At 37.0% G+C, this 22,091-nt stretch overlaps 7 protein-coding genes and 1 long non-coding RNA gene across 10 annotated transcripts; 6 read left to right on the forward strand and 2 right to left on the reverse strand.

Annotated features, from left to right (window-relative positions):
- Positions 1-239: 239 nt before the first annotated feature.
- LOC127565539 (uncharacterized) lies at positions 240-1,599 on the reverse strand. The gene is made up of 3 exons (XR_007954862.1): positions 1,509-1,599; positions 628-1,262; positions 240-567 (listed from the first exon to the last, which is right to left on the reverse strand). It is a non-coding gene; the product is annotated as an uncharacterized LOC127565539 (long non-coding RNA).
- A 442-nt stretch (positions 1,600-2,041) lies between these two features.
- LOC117571052 (transmembrane protease serine 9) lies at positions 2,042-3,665 on the forward strand. The gene is made up of 4 exons (XM_034253020.2): positions 2,042-2,577; positions 2,652-2,990; positions 3,049-3,344; positions 3,410-3,665. Exons 1-4 carry the CDS (start codon positions 2,508-2,510, stop codon positions 3,560-3,562), a joined length of 858 nt encoding a protein of 285 aa, XP_034108911.1. The 5' UTR covers positions 2,042-2,507; the 3' UTR covers positions 3,563-3,665.
- Positions 3,666-3,768: 103 nt separating this feature from the next.
- On the forward strand, positions 3,769-5,371 carry LOC117571051 (serine/arginine-rich splicing factor 4). The gene is made up of 2 exons (XM_034253019.2): positions 3,769-3,861; positions 3,930-5,371. Exons 1-2 carry the CDS (start codon positions 3,839-3,841, stop codon positions 4,930-4,932), a joined length of 1,026 nt encoding a protein of 341 aa, XP_034108910.1. The 5' UTR covers positions 3,769-3,838; the 3' UTR covers positions 4,933-5,371.
- A 200-nt stretch (positions 5,372-5,571) lies between these two features.
- On the forward strand, positions 5,572-6,718 carry LOC117568081 (dysbindin protein homolog). The gene is made up of 2 exons (XM_034248455.2): positions 5,572-6,449; positions 6,512-6,718. The coding sequence occupies exons 1-2, from the start codon at positions 5,681-5,683 to the stop codon at positions 6,613-6,615; spliced, it is 873 nt and encodes a 290-aa protein (XP_034104346.1). The 5' UTR covers positions 5,572-5,680; the 3' UTR covers positions 6,616-6,718.
- Positions 6,719-7,280: 562 nt separating this feature from the next.
- LOC117569722 (DCN1-like protein 4) lies at positions 7,281-14,146 on the forward strand. 3 transcript variants are annotated; one of them, XM_034250988.2, is made up of 7 exons: positions 7,281-7,367; positions 8,149-8,213; positions 8,285-8,502; positions 12,798-12,889; positions 12,958-13,211; positions 13,275-13,482; positions 13,551-14,146. In XM_034250988.2, exons 3-7 carry the CDS (start codon positions 8,396-8,398, stop codon positions 13,628-13,630), a joined length of 741 nt encoding a protein of 246 aa, XP_034106879.1. In that variant the 5' UTR covers positions 7,281-7,367; positions 8,149-8,213; positions 8,285-8,395; the 3' UTR covers positions 13,631-14,146. The 3 variants fall into 3 exon arrangements, with proteins under 3 accessions (XP_034106879.1, XP_051861315.1, XP_034106880.1); XM_052005355.1 differs by lacking the exon at positions 7,281-7,367 and having other exon boundaries at positions 8,131-8,213; XM_034250989.2 differs by lacking the exons at positions 7,281-7,367; positions 8,149-8,213; positions 8,285-8,502 and adding an exon at positions 12,640-12,734.
- Positions 9,735-11,627, reverse strand: LOC117569721 (lysosome-associated membrane glycoprotein 5). Its single transcript, XM_034250987.2, has 5 exons — positions 11,257-11,627; positions 10,972-11,054; positions 10,657-10,905; positions 10,160-10,569; positions 9,735-10,069 (listed from the first exon to the last, which is right to left on the reverse strand). The coding sequence occupies exons 1-5, from the start codon at positions 11,339-11,341 to the stop codon at positions 10,027-10,029; spliced, it is 870 nt and encodes a 289-aa protein (XP_034106878.1). The 5' UTR covers positions 11,342-11,627; the 3' UTR covers positions 9,735-10,026.
- A 779-nt stretch (positions 14,147-14,925) lies between the features above and the next one.
- Positions 14,926-17,800, forward strand: LOC117571269 (serine/threonine-protein kinase polo). The gene is made up of 5 exons (XM_034253332.2): positions 14,926-15,305; positions 15,726-15,950; positions 16,013-16,792; positions 16,862-17,290; positions 17,355-17,800. Exons 1-5 carry the CDS (start codon positions 15,207-15,209, stop codon positions 17,547-17,549), a joined length of 1,728 nt encoding a protein of 575 aa, XP_034109223.1. The 5' UTR covers positions 14,926-15,206; the 3' UTR covers positions 17,550-17,800.
- A 392-nt stretch (positions 17,801-18,192) lies between these two features.
- LOC117571275 (alpha-soluble NSF attachment protein) lies at positions 18,193-21,070 on the forward strand. The gene is made up of 4 exons (XM_034253339.2): positions 18,193-18,475; positions 19,008-19,323; positions 19,381-19,701; positions 19,764-21,070. Exons 1-4 carry the CDS (start codon positions 18,384-18,386, stop codon positions 19,911-19,913), a joined length of 879 nt encoding a protein of 292 aa, XP_034109230.1. The 5' UTR covers positions 18,193-18,383; the 3' UTR covers positions 19,914-21,070.
- The last annotated feature ends 1,021 nt before the right edge of the window (positions 21,071-22,091 follow it).

Below are 22,091 nucleotides of genomic sequence, written 5' to 3' on the forward strand. Positions count from 1 at the left end.
TAACTTTAAAAATAAATGTGATTATTTATGATGTTAATAAATAATTTTGGTTTTTATTTATTTACTTATTGAACCTTTTATTTCAGATATTTGATATTAATAAATTATACAACCTAATTTTATTTCAGATAATTGATATTAAGAAATTATACAACCTAATTTTCAGTTTTACTAGTTGCATTTTAATTTCTTGAATTCATTTCATTCTAATAAAAGAGTTCAAAATTCTGTCTTTAATCATATTGGGTTCAACTCTCGATCATATGACTCTTTATTTTTGACTCTTAAGTACCTCGAATTGTAATTCCCACAAGCCACCCGCATTCGCTTTCGTGCCCACCTATTAAAGACTTCCTCGTACTGCAATTAGTCATCAACAGCAACAGCAACAAAAGTGAGAAACAACAAATTGTCGTTGAACTTTTTGGCCAAAAACTTCAGCGAACGACCTTCGCATTGAATGCGTCGAAAACAACAAAAACAACAAAATGAGCAATTGAAGTATTGGAGGCGGGTGTCAATGCACCTGAACTTGTTATTTTTGAGGCAACAAAAGTTCGGTTAAAACTATTATGTATTATTTATTTTGGTTAAGTTGTCAACAGACAGTTTTTATAGAGAACTTACCGCGAATTAGCATTTCGCATACAAAAGGCGAGACATAGAGAACGCAAAAAGAAAACGAAACAAAAAAAAAAACTGGCTGAGATCAATGAACCTGGTCGGATGGGCGTCGATACGTTTCTGGGTTTGTAGTTTTCTGGTTTTCGGTTTCATTTGAACTAATTTCGAGATAAGCGTCACATGTGTCGCTTGTCAAACGAGTTGTCCAAAAACAAAAATCGATTAATATTCAATCCAATCTTTGTGGTCTACTATTGAACTGATTTGTTTTTGATTTGTCATTTAACATAACTGTTCCTGTTTCCACAAGCAATTCAATTCCTGATTGCCTCTTGACTTGGCATTCAATTATTATTCCATAATTATTATTTATTTTTATCAAATTGCATTCAATGCGCTTCCACCTGCATTTTAGTTTTTTGTGTTGCCATTGAGGATTTTCTACTATTCGTATTATTTGTAAGGGCAATGTTAATGCCAAAGTAATAATTAGCATTTCCACTATTATTACATTACATGAACTTGGGGCTGTGTGTGTGTCAACATTGAAAATCAATTATGTAGGCACGTCGCCTCATCATTATGCACAACTGCATTCTCGATTTGCATAATACCGATGATTGGACCAAGTCCAATTTCTGATGGAAATATGACGTTTAAGGTTATTTACACACACCCATTGCGAAGCTTTCAAATATATCTAATTATTATAAATTTATTTTAAGCTTAAGGAAATAACTTAGATTTTGCTTCCTTTTCCTTTTTTTTTATACATTTTTTGAATTTTTACGAAGCCCTTTCAAATATATCTGAATATCATATATTTATTTTAAATTTATGTAACTACGATTTTGTTTCCTATTCCGATATAAAAATATAATTACCTTTTTGTCAATCTTTTGCATTTTTTTCTAGTCAGTAATAATAATAAATCATTTTTAGCATCAATATTTGATTTTGATTATTTTAAAGTGAAAGATGTAAAAAGAACAGCAAACTATTATTAAGAAAAACGTGTAAAATGTTCTATTGGGTTTCCTTAAAAAAATATAAAGTGAATATACATAAAAGTATTAAGAAATATATTAATCATGTTTTTTCAAATTAAAAATCTGTTTAAAAACAGCTTTTGTGAATAAACACCACCTATTATTATTACATATATCATAAGTCGAGTACTATTTATAACACTATACAACAAGATGAGTACATGATATTTATAATATACGACAATAAAAAGCTAAAAGTTAAATAAGGATAATGGGCCAATAAACTGGTTGCCACTTGTACAATTGATAATAAATACATTTCGTATTAACACAACTATTTGTCACCCATTCAATGCCATGAACTTCATTGGGTCATAAAACGCAAAACACAAAAAGTTTTTGTTGCTTTTGTTTACGTTTTCAGTTTCGTTTTCATTTTCGGTGCTGCTACTACTACTCGGCATCTCCTTAATTGTGGGTGCTAGACAGAGAGAGAAAGAGAGACGCACAGACGAACCAACTGAAATGCCAAAACGTGTGCGCTTTGCATAAGTATGAGTGTGTGTGTGTAGTGCAGCACATGAGCGACACCGAGGTGCAGTCGTGTTAGCGCGTAAAGCTCACCTACGACAACAACAAAAAGCTTAACGGCAACAGGTGGCTGTGAGACTTCCGTTCGTTATCAGAAAGCTCGACGACCCGAACGTTTTTTGCTAATCCGCATAGAACACACAGAAACCACAGCAGAGCAGCAGCACAGTAAATAAGTCAGTGGAACAAACGCTGCGACCCATATATAAATTAATTGGCACACAGAATATTTGTGACAGTTCGTTGTATGCTTTCGCAACGGCAAAAGCTTCAATAGGTTCAAAACAAAAAGCAAAACCAAATATGTGGAAATTAATCAACATTGTTGTTGCCTGCTCTATCCTCATACAATGCGCGCAGGCGCAAATTGCGTGTAAGTTCAACAATGAGGGAAATTACAAAAATAATATTATAAGGCAATTATAACTCACCCAATCAATCGCTTAGTTACTGGTCTGCCTTGCACCGTGCGAAATCCTAAGATTGTCGGCGGCAGCGAAGCCGAGCGCAATGAAATGCCCTTCATGGTGAGTTTGATGCGACGTGGTGGCCACTTTTGTGGCGGCACCATTATAAATGAACGCTGGATTCTGACCGCCGGCCACTGCATCTGCAATGGGCTGCAAAAGTTCATGAAACCGGCGCAAATTCAAGGCGTTGTCGGGCTGCACAGCATACGCGAATATCTCAATGGCATTGGCAGTGGTCCGGATGCGTTGCGTGTGGATTTTAAGAACATTGTGCCGCATCCGCAATACGATTGCAATAATGTGAAGCATGATATTGGTAAATAACAAACTTAGTTGTTGTCGCTTCAATTGTGTAATTCCAAATGTTCACTTAGCACTGCTGGAGTTGGTGCAACCAATTAGTTTTACGGCTCACATTCAACCCAGTTGTGTGAGCTCGGAGAAGGAGCAGCGCAGCTTGGAGCAGGAATTCGCCACCGTGTCCGGATGGGGCTGGACACATGAGAATCAGGCGGTGGGCGATCGAGCCGATGTGCTGCGTAAAGCCACCGTTAAGATCTGGAACAATGAGGCCTGCGAGCGTTCCTATCGTGCACAGGGAAAATCCAATAGCATTAGCGACACTCAACTGTGTGCGGGCTATGAAAATGGTCAAATTGACTCATGCTGGGTGAGTATCCAATACTTAACGAGAGCAGCAATGTTATGCAGCATCATTTTTGTATTATTTGCCAGGCGGACTCCGGTGGCCCTTTGATGTCCAAGGAGCACCATTTGCTCGGCGTTGTCTCCACTGGCATTGGCTGCGCTCGTCCTGGTTTGCCGGGTATTTATACGCGTGTTAGCAAATACGTGGACTGGATGCAGAACGTGATAAATAAGCGATAATAGCAAGTAGAATGCTGTTGCTTGACCAAATGTGATTTAACTGTGATATTTAGTTTTTAGAATACAATTAAATGTTTCACCAGCAAAACGAAAACTTTTTTACTTTCGCGGCAAAAATTAACCGTTTCGAGCGTTACGTTGCCATTTTGGGAATAGAGTTGCCAGCTTGCATTCCCATTCAAGCTACCACTCAGTGTAGCCAGACTGCTTAAGTTACCAGATGATCGCTATATTGGCAACACTAGCATCCATCAGCTGTTCATAAACAAAAAAGAAATGGACGATTCAGCACTTACGAGGTAAATTCAATAACAAACATTTTATTACTAAAATAGTTAAACAAGTCTTTTTAATGTATTAAACGTAGTCAGGCAATTGCTGAGTTGATGCGTGAAATGCCCTCGCAGAACGGTCAGGCATTTCTTGGTCCTCAAGAGCGCAAAATAAATCCGCTGGGAAGACCCAACAAACGATTTTTGGACCGCACAATAAACACAGCGCTGCGCCATAATAAGCGTGAAACCGAACGTGCTCATGCAAGTTGCCAACAAAAGTTACTGGAACTGGACGAACGTCATGACAGACGTATGAGGAATGAGTTTTACACGCGCAATACAAGCAGAGAATACAAGCGAAAAAGTCGCAGTCGAAAGAAAAGCAGCAGACGACGTAGTCGCAGTCGAAGCAACAGTAGTAGCGACAGCTACGAACGTAGGTCTCGAAGTCGCCACCGCAGTCACAGTAAGAAAAAGAAACGCAGCAAAAAGCACAAGAAGGAAAAGAGGAAAACACGCCATCGCACCAGGAGTAGAAGCAGCACCTTCAGCGGCAATGAAGAGCAGACAAAGCAGTCAGAGGAAAGTGAACGAAGAGGATACTTCATGCCACCAAGCAATTTGGCTTTGGCTGTTGCCATGGCCGCCTACAACCAAACCTTATCCGCGCAACAAACACAAGGCAAAGTCGAAGTCGAGGAAGAACCATTGCCAGTGCCCGCCTCCCCATTGAGTGATATTATTAAGGAATTGATGTCGGATGAGGACGTGGAAGCGGAACGCAAAGAAGCATTGTCCGTTACATGTTCCAGTGATGAAGTGGAGGAAGTACTTACCATAAATGTCAGCTCACAAGATGAGAATTTGTCGAGCAGCACAGATAGCGACTCCAGCAGCGAGAGCAAGCGCAGTACAGGCAGCTGCATAGCTGTTGAAGATAGTGTAGAAGAAATAGAGGAGCCCCAGAGTGGCAGTGATATAGAAATTATTGAAATTGAGTCAAAGGACCAAACGGTAGCTTCAACGCAACAACCGAATTCAAAAGCTACGTCTGCTAACGATGTGGCAACTACTGTGGATTTGACTGAAGATTAGCCAATTTAGTTAGAGCGTACTAAAACAGGGTCCTTCAGCTGTACAAAATACATACATATATATGTACACTTCGAATGTTGATAAAAAAAGCAAAGTACAATTTTTATTTACAGTATCAAAAGTTAACAATCGTTACCAAATTAAAAAAAAAAGTTTAATATTACCCAAGAGAAGGCCATCTAAATTCCTTATTTACAATAATGATGGTCCTCTGTAGCTAAGCAAACATAATTTGTCAATTTAAAAATGGATACAGAAACTGTGATTTTTTTAGATTGATTCTAAAAATGGTTTCGGAAAAGAGTAGTTGAAAATACGGCGGTATTGGCTTACAACGATAAAATTAAATTCTTATAGGCCAAAGTCGTCTCTTTAAATAAACAATGTTAATAAATAAACATAATGTTACCCACCTGAGAATGAATTAAAATCAAGCTTCACCAATCATATTTATTTGTTTCTTCTCTTTTTTAATTTATCAAATGTGTTGTCTGTTAACAGAAGTTTCCAAACATTAAAACCTTAAGGCCCATGATAGTTGAGGTAACGTCGTATGAATGTCAACAGGTTTGACTCTCCCGCTCTCTTTGCTCGCTCTCTCTTTTTGTGGGACGATCTGTCAAACAATGCTATCATGTCAGCTTGCGCCCAGCTGATTTGGTATTTACAACAACAAAGCGGAGTAGAGTATTCAATTAGCAACTTTAATTACAATCGTAAAAAAGAGTGATATAGCATAGTTTATATAATGTTTGGAAATCTGAAAAAGAAGCTAAGCAATGCCATACAAGAGGGCATTGTAATTTCCGAGAGTCTACAGCAACACTATCGTCAACGTGTCAGCAGCAGCAACAACAATAACAGCAGCAGTCAAACAAGTGCAGCCACAACACCAACGACGCCATTGGGAGCATCCCGATTGGGTCTGAACGATAGTTTCACCTCTAGTCGTAGCAGTTCACACTCTTTGGCCGATGGGGTGCCAACACATCTCAATGTGGCAGCCGGTTGCAATTTATTGTCCAAATACGAGGATGATTGGCAGAAAATTCACGCATCGAACGAGGAGAATGCGCAGCAAGCGGCCGCAATTGCCACACAAATAACAGGCATTCAACAGCGGGCCAGTGGACAACATGCAACCATAACGGAACTCAACAATTGTCTGGCCGGTTTGCCAGCATTGGTGGTCAAGCTACAAGCTAGTGCCAAGACGTTGCAATCGCTGGAGGAAATGGGTGCGCAGCTGGAAGTTGAATTGGAGAAGCTGGAGGATCTGTGCGAGGAATGTGAAATGCAGGAATTTGTGCTGGAGCAGCAGTTTCAATTGTCAAAACACAAGCAGCGCAAGCTGAACGAGCTGGAACAGTACAGGCAGAAGATTGCCGCAGAGCATCAGCAAAAGATTCGCGCTCATGAGCAGCAACTAAGGCAGCTGCAAAAAGAACGCCAGGCTGTGTTCGATGATGCATTTCGTAGCGATCTCGAGGAATACAAGCAACGTGGCCAACTTACTAGTATTTATTTAACGAATGTCAACAGCCGAATATCTAAATTAAGCTATTTTACTTATTTGCAGAGATACCATCAAAAATAAGCAAACAAACTTCTTTGGATGAAGTTGTGCTGGAACAGAACGATGAGGAGGCCAAGGATGCTCTTGAGCAGTTTCTAAACGGTTGATAACTAACTCAATTGTATTGTCTCATTAGTGCCTTTAGTGCAATATGCATCATTATCATTGTATAAGTATAAATATAAATATAAGTACACATAATTACTTTGCGGAGTACATGTTTTTGTTTTGATACCATCCAGTCGTTTAACAGCGCTGCGAAATGCTGTTAACATAAACTAATAACAGAAATGCAACAGAATCCAAAATGTCGAACGAATGCGATGTTTGTTGATTGCATTAAAAACAAATTAACATTAATCTAAACATTCCGTGTTGGTTAAATTTAAAAATACAACAATAATGGTTTTCCGAGCTAGGAAAAATCTTAATTTATTTTTTTAAGTATGTATATTCCAATTGGCAACGTAAAACAAACAACGCTGATATTATAGTATTTTATAGAATTGAACTAAAAACATCGCAGCATCGTCAACTGAGTTTTGGTATATTCTACGGCTCAACTGGCTGTGAACAGAAATTATATTTCATCTTCGCATGAAATATACGTATCACTCAATTTTATTTAGTAAGATTGAAAAAATTGAAATTGCTGCAAAAAATAAACCTCTTATCTTATAAATCAAGCCTGAGAGACCCAAAAGCCGTTTAAAAAGTTGCGCGTTTTTACCACCACAAGTGAGTTATTACAAAAGTGGTATATATGGTGAAGCCAATGAGTATATTTTAAAATTCATCTTTGGTCACGCTGACCAAGACCTGTCCTGTGGATTAATAAATTGTTTTAATAACATAAATGGTAAATATTTAAAAGCATTGCATGTATTGCATGTGTAAAATCATTGACCATCGTTGGCGAATCAATTGAGAGTATGTTGAACATTGTGCAAGTTAAGCAACTTCGGCATTTGGCGACGTAAAAAATCGAGCACGCGCAGGCTGCTTGCCGTCTGCTGCCGTCATATCAGCTGCTGCTTGGCTGTGGTTGTGTCGTCGACGGGGAAGCGTACTACAACGATACCGATACCAATTCCAAGCCCAACAATTCTTGCCCTATACGACGACGACAACTACGAAGCCGGTGTTTTCAAACTATATAAAAACATAAATGCAACGCAATACACGTACAAAAAGTGAAGTGGCCAAATATAACATAGAATGATTGCATTTAGTTGCAAATGCAAACATTTGTATAGTAGTAAAATTAATAATATGCATACAGTTGCATTAAAAGCTTTGTGAGTGTGTGTGAAAGTGTGGTGGTGGTGTACAAAAGTGTAGTATGCGCTTGTGAGTGTGTGTGTGTGCGTGAGTATCTTGGGTGTCCTGTGTGCATCCCGTGTAATTTCTGAGCTGTTGGAAAAATCATTTGAGGGGTTAGGAGAAGACTGGAGTTGCTGCCGGACGCTAGGGGGCGCTTCTGCCAGTGCGTTTAACATGGAGAATCCTTTTACAATAGAATGGAAATTGATCTAAACTCGATCATGTTGAATATTTGTTGAGAATTTTGATTGACTTTATACAGAGTAGTCGAAGCGTGTAACATTGTTAAATTAATCAAATTTATTTTGTTTTTACAGTTAATGTTTTTTTTTTGTAATATAATGATGATGTTTCAATGACTGTTCTGCGCTGAGTTGCAGTGGTAAGTATAATTACTCAAACTGAACTACAATTAATTCAATTATAATTACAATGTCTCCATACATTTTGTAGCTGGAAAATTCGTGTAATAATCACATCAATAAAATAGCCAAAGCATTTAACTCGCCTTCACGTTTTGGATAAAACAGGGCCAAACCTTTTCGCAATCAGATCACACAAGTCATGCCACGGGGTAAACGTCGAGCTCCAGAAATCGGTGACAATATGGATGGTCAATCAAAACGAGCACGCACCAGCTACACAAGCATTTCAACACAACAAACCAGCAGGTGAGTGTAACAGCATACACATAGATCTGGCCTATAGAGATTTAACATATGGTGCATCGTATTTCGTAGTGCCAGAAGTATCTATTTATAATGTGGTTCACAATTTACATGACCCCCCATAAAAGGTATTGTATGATTCACCTTTGCAATGCGTAAATTTTTAATGAAAGTTTAAGCTGCCTATGATTCAGCAGTCAATTAAGCATTTTCCCTAACATTTAAGGTGGTTTTGCTGCAAAAGACTCGAAATTTCATAAACTAAGATAGGACACATCTATGCATACTGAATCACTGGGTCAGATATATCTTAAAAATATCGTATGATTTTCGAATTCTGCCAATGTTCCAAGCATTTTAATTGCTTAGCCATATCTTACGCTTCAATTTCCGACCCTTCTCTTCACTTGTTCTAATCTTATCCGAATGAAACATCTCAATTGTGTTTCCGATGACCATGCAATATTATAAACCCATTGCATCATAGACGATGATATATGTATAGTAGAGTACTCGAAATAGCACTGCATTCAAATAGATTGTGGTAAAATCAAGGCAAATTATAATTATAATTGAGCATATAGTTATACTAGCACTCTTTCTAGTTTAAGCAAAGTAGAAGTGACTCGAATAAATTAAATTATAATGTTCAAATAAAGTCAGACTTTATTTGGCACCTTTTACCAATTATGATTCAATTTCATGTCAGATCTTTCTAAGTTTATATTTTAACCCAATCAATTTAAAAATCCGTTTAAATATACATTTATATTTGGAATTGATTTATTAACTTGGCTTGAATGTTAGTGTGTTCTTAAATTAAAAAGAGGTGCAGATAAATTGAAATGATTAAATGTGTAGTATGCGCTCAATTGAGATAATAATAGAAATATATATTTTTTACGAAACTTAAAAACTAACACTTGAATTCGATATGAAAGTTGCCAGATTATTTAAACTAGATATGCCTGCATTTATTAGAGGAACAAGAAAAAAAAAAAAGAGATTTTTATATGTTTTGCTTTTGAAACTATTTCAAAAGTCAATCATTCAATTAAATATATTAAACTATTAGGTGTACCTCTAATAAACACAGCAAATTATTCAGTAATAATTTGTTGGTTAACTGTGTAAATATATATAGTCGTATGTATATAATAATATATATATATTTCTATAATATATATATTTATGTTCATATACATATCAATTTGTAATATGTATATTAGTTAGTATTTTTATAATATTAACTATATGGAAGACATTTTGCAATTCTCATATATGTATCGCTTCATTTATAATATAACATTAAATATTTCGTACTGGACGATGCCTCACAAAACTTTCGTCTAGGTTTCGAAACATGATTACAATAATTCTTTTACATTTTGTTTTAGTTTTTGGTTTGGTTTGTTTGGTTGTTTTTCAAATACGAGAATACTGATATGCAACAAATAACGGTACAGAGACTTGACTCTAGTTGAACAGAAATGCGGCAGAAAGTTTTTTTTCCCAATTTCCAATCTTTTACTCCATTGAACCGTATTGCACCTTCTTGACTTTGAAATATCTGCAAGTAAAGTAGGAAAACTCCCATTAACAATTATCTGGCAACGTCACGCATTGTTAAGTTGGCTGCGCTTCCGCAGAGTTAACTTACCGCCAGCCACCATAGCCGGAAATGGTCAGGAGCACTGCAATGGCCAACGCAGTGCCAACAGCGAGTGGAGCCGTCTCATCGCGATAGGATCCAGTGGCACTACAATGGAACGATGGTCCCCACTTGCCGCTATCTTTGAACATGAAGCTCTGCATGTGCAAGTCGCGCAAATAGATGCGTGCAATGTGCCCCGACTGGTCGCCTGAATCGTGTGGAGCATAGAGGATGACAGTTTGTTCCTTATCGCAGACATAGGACTTGCCCACCGGTGTGGGGAAATACATGGGCGTGTGGGCGGGCGAAGTAAGTTTGACATTCAGATTGGGACGATCGGGATGCTCGAAGAGCGGATTCGATGATGAGTAGCTCAACTCGAAGAGATTGATGTACCAGCCCTCGCCGCCCGATGACTGCGTTTGAAAGTGAACTTTGAATTAACCTTTGACCTTATTTTTGTGGTGGTTGGGGGAGGTTGGTCAAAATCAATATTTCGCTACCTTTTTAAATGTCATGGACAGCTTGAAACCCTTGAACTCCATGGTCATTATCTCCAAATTGGACTCGACACACTCGCCACTGAGCACCGGATGATCTGGCATATACAAATCGCCCTCGACATCCTCGTTTAGCTTGTTGCGATATCGCACACTAATCAAGCCATCCACCTGCATCAAAATACAGGTGATGCCATTGGTGGCATTCAAGCGATACAGCGATGTGATCGCATCGTGATTTTGCGACGAAGCCTATGGGGAAAAACACAATGAAGTCATAGCGTGAAGGGAGAAAAAAGGGGAGAGCAAGGCACTTACTGATGGCGATTTGGTCGTGTATTTGGACACTCTCGGAGTTTTGGTTGTAAACGCGGGCAGCTTCAGTCCTTGAGCGCTGGCCACTGTAGACAAAAAAAAATTGAAATAAAATGCGTGCCAAATGTATGCGCACAGCACGCAATTGCACAATTTCAGTTTCAGCATTCGGCTATGTTATTTCGAGTCACTGTGTCAGGAGGCGACTATTGATTTTTTACCCCCGCCCTTTTCCCCTGTCGCTGGCATTCCTTTTGGCTCTTTTATGTTGGTTTTGGGGGCACTTACCGAATAATGCGAGCAACAGGCAACCAATTACTTTACAATCAAATCCATTTGTCAATTTTTTACCAAATATTTGCAACATTTTCATTATTTGAATTGATTACAAAATTCAATGCTGTCTTCTTGGGTGAATTTTGACGTAGCGTAATCCCTTCGTCCCAAATTGGCCAACAACGACGTGTGTCTCGCTTTGAGTCCTGCGCACAACTGTGCCCTATCGCAGTATGTCCTTCCTTGACGTATCCTCTCGGTTCGTTTTATTTCGGCTCTCGACTCGGCTCTCGACTTTGCTACAAATTCAACTCTCGCTTTCAGTTGACAATTTAGGGCGCAGTCGCTCAAGTTCTCTTCCAAAAATGCGACTATTTTTTAATGTCTGCACAGTGGGGGACATAAATATTCCTCCACTCCCAGAAAAGCTTTTTGAAATTATTTTTTTGAGTTGTTAGAAAGTGGAAATATTTAAAGCTTATGTTAATTTAAATTAAAGGTTTTTAAAAGAAAATATAAAATTTGTTATCGAAATAATGAAATAAATTTTAAAACTTTAGTTAATGCTAAATAGTTTTGAAGAATATACATTTTAGGTATATGGAAATGTTGAATATTAAGAATTCCTTCAGTTAACTTTTAAAACTAAAGTAAATTAAAAAAACTTACAAAGTATTTAATATTATTGTTTCGTAAATAAATAAAAATGTGATGGAATTTTATTGCATATAAAATATTAGCTTATGAATGTAAAACTCTTAATAACAACAATATGAGATCGATTACTTCTCCTTTATTTGACAAATACATGAAATAAAAATGGTTATTACTTTCAATGTACTTCATAAATATCTAATCTATTAGGAGTAGATTCTAGAATAAGTACTGTGTCATCACACTTAGAATCCACATCACCCTCAGATGTTTGCATGCAGTTTGCTGCATCATCGCTCTCCCCTACTTGGCATCCACAGTCACATATATAGAATATACAATATTCTCTCTCCGCCTCAGCTGTCACAAGTCGATCAATAGATCAGCAGCTGTGCGAGAGCAAGATAGCGCAATCCAGAGAGAGAGATCACGGAAATAGAAAAAAAAAACCTTTCACTTTCAGCCACAGCCACATTTGTTTAATATTATTTTGTCAGCATAATGCTTGTCGATTGACTTTCTTAATTATCAAATTCATTCATTTATTTGCAAGTTTAATTGCAAATCTTCAGCGTTTGCTGCTTCTATTCACATTTATCATCGGGCCTTTTTCGATTGTTTTTGTTGTGTTGATTTGTTTTGTGCTCTTGGCATTGGCATCCCCGACGACGAAAGTTTACTATCGCTATTTTTAGAGGCACATCGAAGAAAACTGAGCAAAGAATAAAAACAAAAACATTTTGCAAAACACGTCAACAACGGGCGAATGCTTGGGCAATAGAAATCAAGTAGTTAAATCGAATTTATATAAAAATACACACATTTGTTATGGCTAAGTAAGATTAAAGGTATCAACTAACTATAAACCTAAATAAATATATATCTTTAATTCGTTTCAGGCGCCATATCAGAGCGGAAGATGGGTTCAGCCAGAAGCGCTGCTTGGCCTGGTTCCATGAATACACTACGCCCGATGAGCCAGATACGCTGGGTAAGACATCGACTATATACATATATTGTAACTATCGATTTATTAATTAAATACTCTCCATTTCTCAGGGCCTGATGGTATGGAGAAGTTCTGCGAAGATATTGGTGTGGAACCGGAGAATATTGTGATGCTGGTGCTCGCTTACAAAATGGGCGCCACCCAGATGGGATTCTTCAGTCAACAGGAATGGTTAAAAGGTCTCACAGATCTCGAGTGTGATACGACAGCGAAAATGGTTGTGAAACTGGATTATCTGCGCAGCATACTCAACGATCCCAACTCATTTAAGAGCATATATCGATATGCCTACGATTTTGCCAAGGTTCGAAAAGAGTAAATTTAATTTCAACTAAATGTTTCTTAAATATGCATTTCGGATTTGCAGGATTCGGATCAACGGAGCATGGATATTGCGACGGCCAAGGCGATGCTGCAATTATTGCTGGGTAAGCATTGGCCACTCTATCCACAATTTGCGCAATTCCTAGAGCAGTCCAAGTACAAGGTGATCAATAAGGATCAATGGTGCAACATACTCGAGTTCTCGCGCACCATCTGCATTGATTTATCCAATTACGATATTGATGGCGCATGTAAGTTTCAATTTTAATAATACCATTCTCTTTGCGGTAATTGTAATTGTATTAATTGTATATTGCAGGGCCTGTTATGTTGGATGAGTTTGTGGAGTGGTTGCGCTTGCAACGTGGCTTAGTCATTGTCAGTTCAGGATCCAGCTGAGAGTTCCTGGACCGTGTACTTCTAGTTAAACTTTAGAAATTCAGTAGTGTCCATGATGATGATGATGATGATAATGAGACCAGCGAGAGTTCGATACACACACTCACACTCAGACACACAGTCCTCTCATTACACACGCTAACTCACACACAACAATCAAACACACCACACACACAAACACACCCATACAGCAACACACAAGGCACTTGAGACTGCGTAAAAAACTGGCAAAGCAAAACCAACTATGAAACTACACTATTGATATATATAAATAATATATTTAATGTAATAATTTAATTGTAAACATCATTCAAAACAAAGCAAAAACTACATAAAGTGTTACTTTTAAGGCCAAACATTTTCTGAAGCAACAACAAATGGGCAACAGACAACTTATCCAATGATGGCAGCTAGCAGCAAAGCAATAATCGAAAAAAAATGGATAACAACAATTACGAAAGAGAGAAAACAAAAATAATAACAAATATTTATAATAAACAATACTGCATACGAGTATATCAATCGCATAGTCAAACAAAACAAATTAGCAAAAGAAAAGTAAATGAATTAACATTTGTTTAAGCGTGTGAGAAGGGAAGGAACTAAGGGCAACTCGAAAAGTCTAAAGACTATTTAATAAACGTATTAAGTAAGAATTCGTTTGTGTTTTAAAATTCAACTTATATGCTCGACTGGTGGAGCAAACTTCCAGAGATACAATTTTTAATTCAAATCTCAACGGTCCCATTTTACACTTATAAAAGGAACAAGTTCCAAGAAAGTTCAGAATTGGGTGTTGCCAGACTGAGATGTGACCATATTATTGTTTCGTATTTGTTTGTAATTACTTCTAAAAAATGAATGACGAAAGTCCCCTTATTAATTGCATTAAAAGTTAATTAAATAAAAGTTATGAAAATCACAAGTTTTGTTTCATTAAAGTTAATAGTTGCATAAGATTTAAAATTTCAACATATTGTTGAGCACTACTCATGCAGGGTTGCATGATAGAGTAATCGACTATCCAGTAAACGCATTTCCTGGTATTTTATTACCGACTTTTTAAAAATAGTCGAAGTATTGATCAAATTTAAATATTGACAATATCAAGGAAACAAAACAAAAATTGACTCTTAATAATAAAAAATTAGAAAACTACAACATTGATAGTACTCCAATAACCTAGTAAGATCAGCTGGTTTTTAAGTTTTTGTATCGATTTTTGAGATTAAAACTCGATAAAATTTTAAAGCATCGATACTTCGATTTCAAGTCTGCTTGGTGACGCTGACGAACTACTCAAACTGGCATTCAAAAAAATAAACTGTTTCGGCGCGTTCTCCGCTTTGTGCCTGTGTTTCGTGCTGTGTGCGGTTTGTTCAGTCTTGTTCTTGGAACATATTTTGTTATAAAATCATAGTAATATTGCATTTTGGTGGCGCGCACAGTGTACATCTTGCACAAAAGAAGTAATTTAGTAAAAGCGTCGAAACAGAACGATAGCCAGAAAAGAGCAAAGATTAATTGAGCAACGTGAAAATATTGTAGTGCAGCAGTCAAATCCACCTTAATAAAAATGGCCGCAAAACCAGAGGACAAAAGTACGGATATACCGGATCGCCTCTTTGACTCCAATCTTCGCAAGACTTATAAGCGTATGCGCTTCTTTGGCAAGGTAAGAAGAATTGTTCTTAATTCCACACACTAAATAAATCAAGCACGGATGCTGTTGAGATTCGCCTGCGCAGATTTCTGCAGCTGCAGCGACAGCCTTGTCTCCTCTCTTGCTCTTGTCATTTCCTTGCGCATTTTATTCCTGTTGTTGTTTTCGCGCTACATGCATCTGTGTGCGTGTTTTTGTATATGTGTGAGTTTGCATGAATGCCATATGTGTGCGAGTGTGAGTGTGAGAGGCAGTGTTGTCAAAGACGCGACAGCAACCAGTTGGTTCTTTTGGCGCGTACTAAAACCCATATGTATGTAACCATGTGCAGCCTCCTACATACAACATACATACATATATACTTACTTGCAAGCACATACACTTATGCGTATGTATTTAATTCGTTTATGAATAAATTCGTTACGCGTATAGGGCGGCTTTGCAAAATGTTACGAGATCATCGATGTGGAGACAGACGATGTCTTTGCCGGCAAAATTGTGTCCAAGAAGCTGATGATCAAGCACAACCAAAAGGAAAAGACGGCTCAGGAGATCACAATACATCGCAGCTTAAATCATCCGAATATTGTAAAATTTCACAGCTATTTCGAGGATGTGCAAAACATTTACATTGTGCTTGAGTTGTGCAAGAAACGCGTAAGTATTTTACATATTCGCACATTAGCAAATCGTTATCCTTTCAATATTGCCCCATTTAGTCGATGATGGAATTGCACAAGCGTCGTAAAAGTATTACGGAATTCGAGACGCGCTATTACATCTATCAGATCATTCAAGGTGTTAAGTATCTGCACGACAAACGGATCATTCATCGTGATCTGAAGCTGGGCAATCTTTTTCTGAACGACATGCTGCACGTAAAGATCGGTGACTTTGGTTTGGCTACACGCATCGAGTTTGAGGGCGAACGTAAGAAGACACTGTGCGGAACACCCAATTATATTGCACCCGAGATCCTCACGAAAAAGGGCCATTCGTTTGAGGTTGACATTTGGTCAATTGGCTGTGTGATGTACACGTTGCTGGTGGGTCAGCCTCCATTTGAGACAAAAACACTGAAGGACACATATTCGAAGATCAAAAAGTGCGAATATCGTGTGCCAAGTTATTTGCGTAAACCTGCCGCTGACATGGTCATCGCCATGTTGCAACCAAATCCAGAGAGTCGACCCACTATTGGTCAACTGTTGACTTTTGAGTTCCTTAAGTCGTCGCAGGTGCCAATGTTCTTGCCCAGTTCGTGTCTGACGATGGCGCCGCGCATTGGCATCAACGATGTGCTTGAAGATCCCGCTCAACGCAAGCCGTTGACAGAGATGAATGGTCTACGCGATGATACGCGCTTGGAGTCTACATTCCTTAAAAATAACTTGCACGACGCCATCACAGCTTCGGCACAAATGTGTAGGCACAACGAGGACTATCGCAGCGACATCGAGAGCTTGCATCAACAGCTCACCACGCTTATCAACAACAAGGTTAGTCTTCTGAAAGACTTCTAAACTTGTATGATCCTAGGCATTATAATCTTTTTTATTTTTTTACAGCCACGTTTATTGCAAGGCAATTTGGGCGATGAGAATACTGATCCAGCGGCTCAGCCACTGTTTTGGATATCCAAGTGGGTGGACTACAGCGATAAGTATGGTTTTGGCTATCAGCTATGCGATGAGGGCATTGGCGTCATGTTTAATGATACTACAAAACTTATACTGCTGCCCAATCAAATCAACGTGCATTTTATCGACAAGGAGGGCAAAGAGACTTATATGACCACAACAGATTACTGTAAGACGCTCGATAAGAAAATGAAATTACTATCGTACTTTAAGCGTTATATGACCGAGCATTTGGTCAAGGCTGGTGCCAATAACGTGACAGTTGAGAGCGATCAAATCTCGCGTATGCCACATCTTCATTCCTGGTTCCGCACAACGTGCGCCGTTGTCATGCATTTAACCAATGGTTCCGTTCAGGTAATTTGATCCCGTTTGTAATTTATATCAATAAGCTAATCACGATATATTTTTTGCAATTTAGCTTAATTTCTCGGATCACATGAAGATCATTTTGTGTCCACGCATGAGCGCCATCACCTACATGGATCATGAGAAGAACTTCCGCACATACCGCTTCTCCACTATTGCCCAGAGCGGCGTCTCCAAGGATTTGTATCAAAAAATACGCTATGCTCATGAGAAACTACGAAAAATGCTCGAGAAGATGTTTGTTTGAGCATTATTAATTCGCTATGTGCACAGCAGCAGGCTGACTTCATTATTTTTATGTTTATGATTAGTTTAAGCGCATTTATGAACCACCAATCTACCAGGCAACATCATCATGCTCACGTCTTTTTACCTAAATCTTAGTTGCTGTTCAATCTCAATCCTGTTCAATGTTTAAGTTAAATTTTACCCTCATTGTTTTTTGTTTAATTTCCAAATAATTATTAAATCGATAAAGTTTCGTAATTCTGTGCATGATCACGTATAAATCGGTTAAAATGTTTTTGTCTAAATATTAAACGAATTAAATTTTAAAGAAATAAATATAGATTGTAATCTAATACCAATTTAATGTTTGTCGACTGGTGTAATATTTTATTGCGAATAAATTAACCTGTTCAAAGTAGTAACGGCACAATGTAATTTATCGATATTTAGCGTATTTTTCGAACTGGGTAATCGAGTTATCGAAATACGTTAATTCAATGCACACAACTGATCACGCTGTTAAAAGTCAATTTGTATAACACGTAAAACAAATTAATTGCATAGGTAAACTTTAAATTAGCATGCTTTGTGTGTCACGTCAATAAAATAAAATCAACGTGTACAACAATTTTAATATGTTTAACAATTTAGTATTTTAGTTAGTAGATGGGCAATTTGGTTTAATACTAGATGTAGACTTGGTCACACTATTACACATTTTCGTATTGATTTTATTTGCTGAAAAGTCCAAGACAAGAAGTTGCGGAATACACAATTAAAGGGTCATTACAGGCGTTTGGAATTTGTTGCATCTAAATGCAACTTAGTGTACAAAAAAGCCAAACTTGCAAACATGGGCGACAATGAGCAAAAGGCCCTTCAGCTTATGGCTGAGGCTGAGAAGAAGCTGACACAACAGAAGGGTTTTCTAGGCTCACTTTTTGGGTGAGTAATAATTTCATTATTGCAAATATTATTGTTGTTGCACAGAAGTACTCGAAAACTTGAGTTAGCAGGCTTTATTAAAAACACATTGTATGTGTGTGCAACTACGCATTATCTTATGTATGCACTGAGTTCATATTCTTATTTACGTGGTCTCTATAGAGAAAGCTGTAACATCCCCTATACAATGACCCCTCTGTTGTTGCTGTTGTTTGTATACCATTGTAGATGAAATGATATTTAATATTTAAAACGAACGTGTGTCAGTAGTCCCTTCTTGTGGTTTGGTTTCTCAACCTACAATAACAACAATGTCATAGTTCGTTATCATAAATAAATAAGTTAGTAATTGACTTGTTTGGACCTAACAATTTAACAACAAATTTAATCGTTTAGTCAATAATCAGTAACCAAATTTTGTAATCAATATTCAGTAGTTTTGATAAGTCATTCGCAAGGCATTCGTACGTACTACCCCACCTTCGATACACTTAATAATCGATAAACTTTGTTGCATTTTATAACACTGCAGTGGTTCGAACAAGATCGAAGATGCCATCGAGTGCTACCAGCGGGCTGGAAACATGTTCAAGATGTCCAAGAACTGGACCAAAGCAGGCGAGTGCTTCTGTGAGGCAGCCACGCTCCATGCACGCGCTGGCAGTCGCCATGATGCTGGCACCTGCTACGTGGATGCCTCAAACTGTTACAAAAAGGTGGATGTTGAGAGCGCCGTCAACTGTTTGATGAAGTCCATTGATATCTACACCGATATGGGACGCTTTACCATGGCTGCCAAGCATCATCAAAGCATTGCGGAAATGTACGAGAGCGAGCCCAGCACACTGGTTAGAAAGCCGCATTATTTAAAAATGATACAACGTTGATTACCGATGTATTTTTAGGCCATGTCAATTCAGCACTATGAACAGGCAGCTGACTATTTCAAGGGTGAAGAGTCTGTTAGCTCGGCCAACAAGTGCATGTTGAAGGTTGCTCAATACGCTGCCCAGCTGGAGGATTATGAGAAAGCAATATCCATATACGAGCAGGTGGCTGCCTCCTCCCTGGAGAGTTCGCTGCTCAAGTACAGCGCCAAGGAGTACTTCTTCCGCGCTGCTCTCTGTCATCTGAGTGTGGATTTGTTGAATGCGCAGCACGCCATTGAGAAGTATGCGCAACAATATCCAGCATTCCAGGATTCCCGAGAGTTCAAGCTAATCAAGGTAAACTACTTAAAAAGTAAATAGACCATTTATATGCACTAACACATTGCCTCTTCTTTCAGGTGTTGTGCGAGCATCTTGAGGAGCAGAACATCGAAGGCTTCACAGAGGCAGTTAAGGATTATGATAGCATCTCACGCTTGGATCAGTGGTACACAACTATCTTGCTACGAATTAAAAAGGCCGCCGATGAGGATCCAGACTTGCGATAAACAATTTAAACACTCTATAAACGCATATAAATACATACCTATATAACTAATTAAATGCTTTTTTCAGTTACAAAAAAAAAAACAAAAAAAAAAAAACAATCTATATATAAATAATTATTAAATATATCTACATATATGAAAACCACATAAACTCAATAACGAAAGTCAAGTGAAGAGCACTTTAATTCAACATACTAACAACTATTTTAACGTAACATAATTAAACACTCAATATGCTCAGCACCATTTTTGAAACTGAAATCGAAGATATTTTGACCTCTCACTTTGCCCCCAAACTGCAATTAAACTAGCAATATTGGAATTGTTATTAAAATGTTATAGTGTTTATATGATTTTGTTTTGTAATATGTTACTCTAACAAACATAAATAACTTACAATGCAAGAATCGTTAAATAATTTGCAACACAAATTAATTACATTATGAGATTTGTTTGTTTTTTGTTAAGTTTTTTCTTAAAACCTTAGCCAAATTGTCAATTGACAGCGAGTAGAGATCTGAATTTCGCATTTCTATGATTAACAAAATAACTGAAAAACTCAACGATTGCACCTAATCAAAGAAAAGACGCATTATGTAAATCTTCAAAAACAAATACATGATTAAAGTATCGAATAAAAACGGAAATATTTGAATCGTATGTAGTTATTGAATCTCAAATTCAATAACAAGATAAAGAAAACTCAAAATTACGAAAGATTGTTAGTAAAAACATATGAATATTTAAAGGCAAAAAAGTAAAAAACATATTTAAATTACACAAACAATTAACCAAGTAAATTCCTTAGCATATTTTGAGGGTCGCAGTTGAAATATTTGAAAATTCCATCTCAGAAAATATCAATATTGGGTTAATCCAAAAGTATATTTAAATAAAAAAAATAATACAAATTTTAAAATGTTTCGGTGTGTAGTAGAGATTCAAAAGATCGTTTAATAAATAAAATAGTTTGTATTAAATATTTAACACTTCTGGTATATGGATTATCTAATTGCAGTTGTTCTTAATTGCAAAAATAGCATACTTACTATCGATATATAAAGCCCATTACACAATGTTATAAATACAAAAGTAATTGACGAAAGATTGGAAAGTAAAAGTGCTTTTTAAAAAATAAAACACGAATAAAAACTTGATTCTTTCGCATTGTTATTATGGCTGCTATATAAATATGAAAAAGTGGCCCAATCCTGCCAGAATTCCATATAAAATATGCTTAGAACATCTATGTATGTATGTACCAACGATTGCAAATACATATTTGTTTATGATATAAGCACCTAAATAAAGATAATATATGAATACTTTATTCGCCTCTAATCAGCGAACTTCCAAAATGAATTTACTTTCATTTCAATTATTTGCGTATACTTAATTTTTGATTGCAAACAAATTTTAGAAAAGTCTTTGAAATCTAAAGTATTATAAGCTACATTCTACATTTTTATTTTTAAATTATCATCATTCATTTCTGATATGTACTTTGCGGTTATTAATTGTATTTATAATTGACTAATTATTGCAAAGCAATATTTCACAACATTCTAGCAAATATTTTTAGTGTTTAGTTGTTAATTGAAATTTCCCACAGCAAACTAGAGTTTATATCAGATTCAGTAATGAGCAGAAATCTTTAATTACATAGTTGTAAGAATAGAATAGAAATTTATCGCTCTAATTCAAATCGAATAGACATGCTCAATTTATTTATTATATATTATTTATACTTAATGGATTACCTCGTTGTGGAGCAACAATGCAGCGTGACTAAGTGATCAGGATATGCAGCTGTTTTTTATTGATAAACGTAAACTGGTTTTTAATTTCATTCAAGTTTGCATTGACTAGTGGCAGAAGCGTCACAACTGAAGTTTATCAACTATATAGTACGTAGTTGGTAATTACTAGCTGCTAATCTAGGTTCACATCTCAAATGACAACAGAGCTTTGTTCTCACGCAACATTTCTCTCCCGCTCTCTTTCTCGCTCTTGTATGGATTACACTTGCATGCATGTTTTGTGTACCAATATATTGACATAAATGTACTATTCTGCTACCAAAGTGTACCCAATATACAGAAAGTGCACCATTTTTCTACACATAGAATGTACAAATACCTTACAAATGTACCTCTTTTGTTATAAAAGTACACAGTT

This window comes from Drosophila albomicans, chromosome 3 (genome assembly GCF_009650485.2).
Source record: "Drosophila albomicans strain 15112-1751.03 chromosome 3, ASM965048v2, whole genome shotgun sequence".
Lineage (NCBI taxonomy): Eukaryota > Metazoa > Arthropoda > Insecta > Diptera > Drosophilidae > Drosophila > Drosophila albomicans.

Bases quoted from the DNA above. Each gene is read 5' to 3' on its own strand.
- LOC117571269 (XM_034253332.2), top strand. From the start codon at position 15,207: ATGGCCGCAAAACCAGAGGACAAAAGTACGGATATACCGGATCGCCTC. The intron at 15,306-15,725 runs GTAAGAAGAATT...TTACGCGTATAG, and splicing joins GTATGCGCTTCTTTGGCAAG to GGCGGCTTTGCAAAATGTTA. The intron at 15,951-16,012 runs GTAAGTATTTTA...TGCCCCATTTAG, and splicing joins TTGAGTTGTGCAAGAAACGC to TCGATGATGGAATTGCACAA.
- LOC117569722 (XM_034250988.2), top strand. From the start codon at position 8,396: ATGCCACGGGGTAAACGTCGAGCTCCAGAAATCGGTGACAATATGGAT. The intron at 8,503-12,797 runs GTGAGTGTAACA...AATTCGTTTCAG, and splicing joins TCAACACAACAAACCAGCAG to GCGCCATATCAGAGCGGAAG. The intron at 13,483-13,550 runs GTAAGTTTCAAT...TGTATATTGCAG, and splicing joins TTACGATATTGATGGCGCAT to GGCCTGTTATGTTGGATGAG.
- LOC117569721 (XM_034250987.2), bottom strand. From the start codon at position 11,341: ATGAAAATGTTGCAAATATTTGGTAAAAAATTGACAAATGGATTTGAT. The intron at 10,906-10,971 runs GTAAGTGCCTTG...TTTTCCCCATAG, and splicing joins ACACGACCAAATCGCCATCA to GCTTCGTCGCAAAATCACGA. The intron at 10,570-10,656 runs GTAGCGAAATAT...TTTCAAACGCAG, and splicing joins TGTCCATGACATTTAAAAAG to TCATCGGGCGGCGAGGGCTG.
- LOC117571051 (XM_034253019.2), top strand. From the start codon at position 3,839: ATGGACGATTCAGCACTTACGAG. The intron at 3,862-3,929 runs GTAAATTCAATA...TATTAAACGTAG, and splicing joins GACGATTCAGCACTTACGAG to TCAGGCAATTGCTGAGTTGA.
- LOC117571052 (XM_034253020.2), top strand. From the start codon at position 2,508: ATGTGGAAATTAATCAACATTGTTGTTGCCTGCTCTATCCTCATACAA. The intron at 2,578-2,651 runs GTAAGTTCAACA...TCAATCGCTTAG, and splicing joins CGCGCAGGCGCAAATTGCGT to TTACTGGTCTGCCTTGCACC. The intron at 3,345-3,409 runs GTGAGTATCCAA...ATTATTTGCCAG, and splicing joins GTCAAATTGACTCATGCTGG to GCGGACTCCGGTGGCCCTTT.
- LOC117571275 (XM_034253339.2), top strand. From the start codon at position 18,384: ATGGGCGACAATGAGCAAAAGGCCCTTCAGCTTATGGCTGAGGCTGAG. The intron at 18,476-19,007 runs GTGAGTAATAAT...ATAACACTGCAG, and splicing joins TTTCTAGGCTCACTTTTTGG to TGGTTCGAACAAGATCGAAG. The intron at 19,324-19,380 runs GTTAGAAAGCCG...ATGTATTTTTAG, and splicing joins AGAGCGAGCCCAGCACACTG to GCCATGTCAATTCAGCACTA.
- LOC117568081 (XM_034248455.2), top strand. From the start codon at position 5,681: ATGTTTGGAAATCTGAAAAAGAAGCTAAGCAATGCCATACAAGAGGGC. The intron at 6,450-6,511 runs GTATTTATTTAA...ACTTATTTGCAG, and splicing joins GCAACGTGGCCAACTTACTA to AGATACCATCAAAAATAAGC.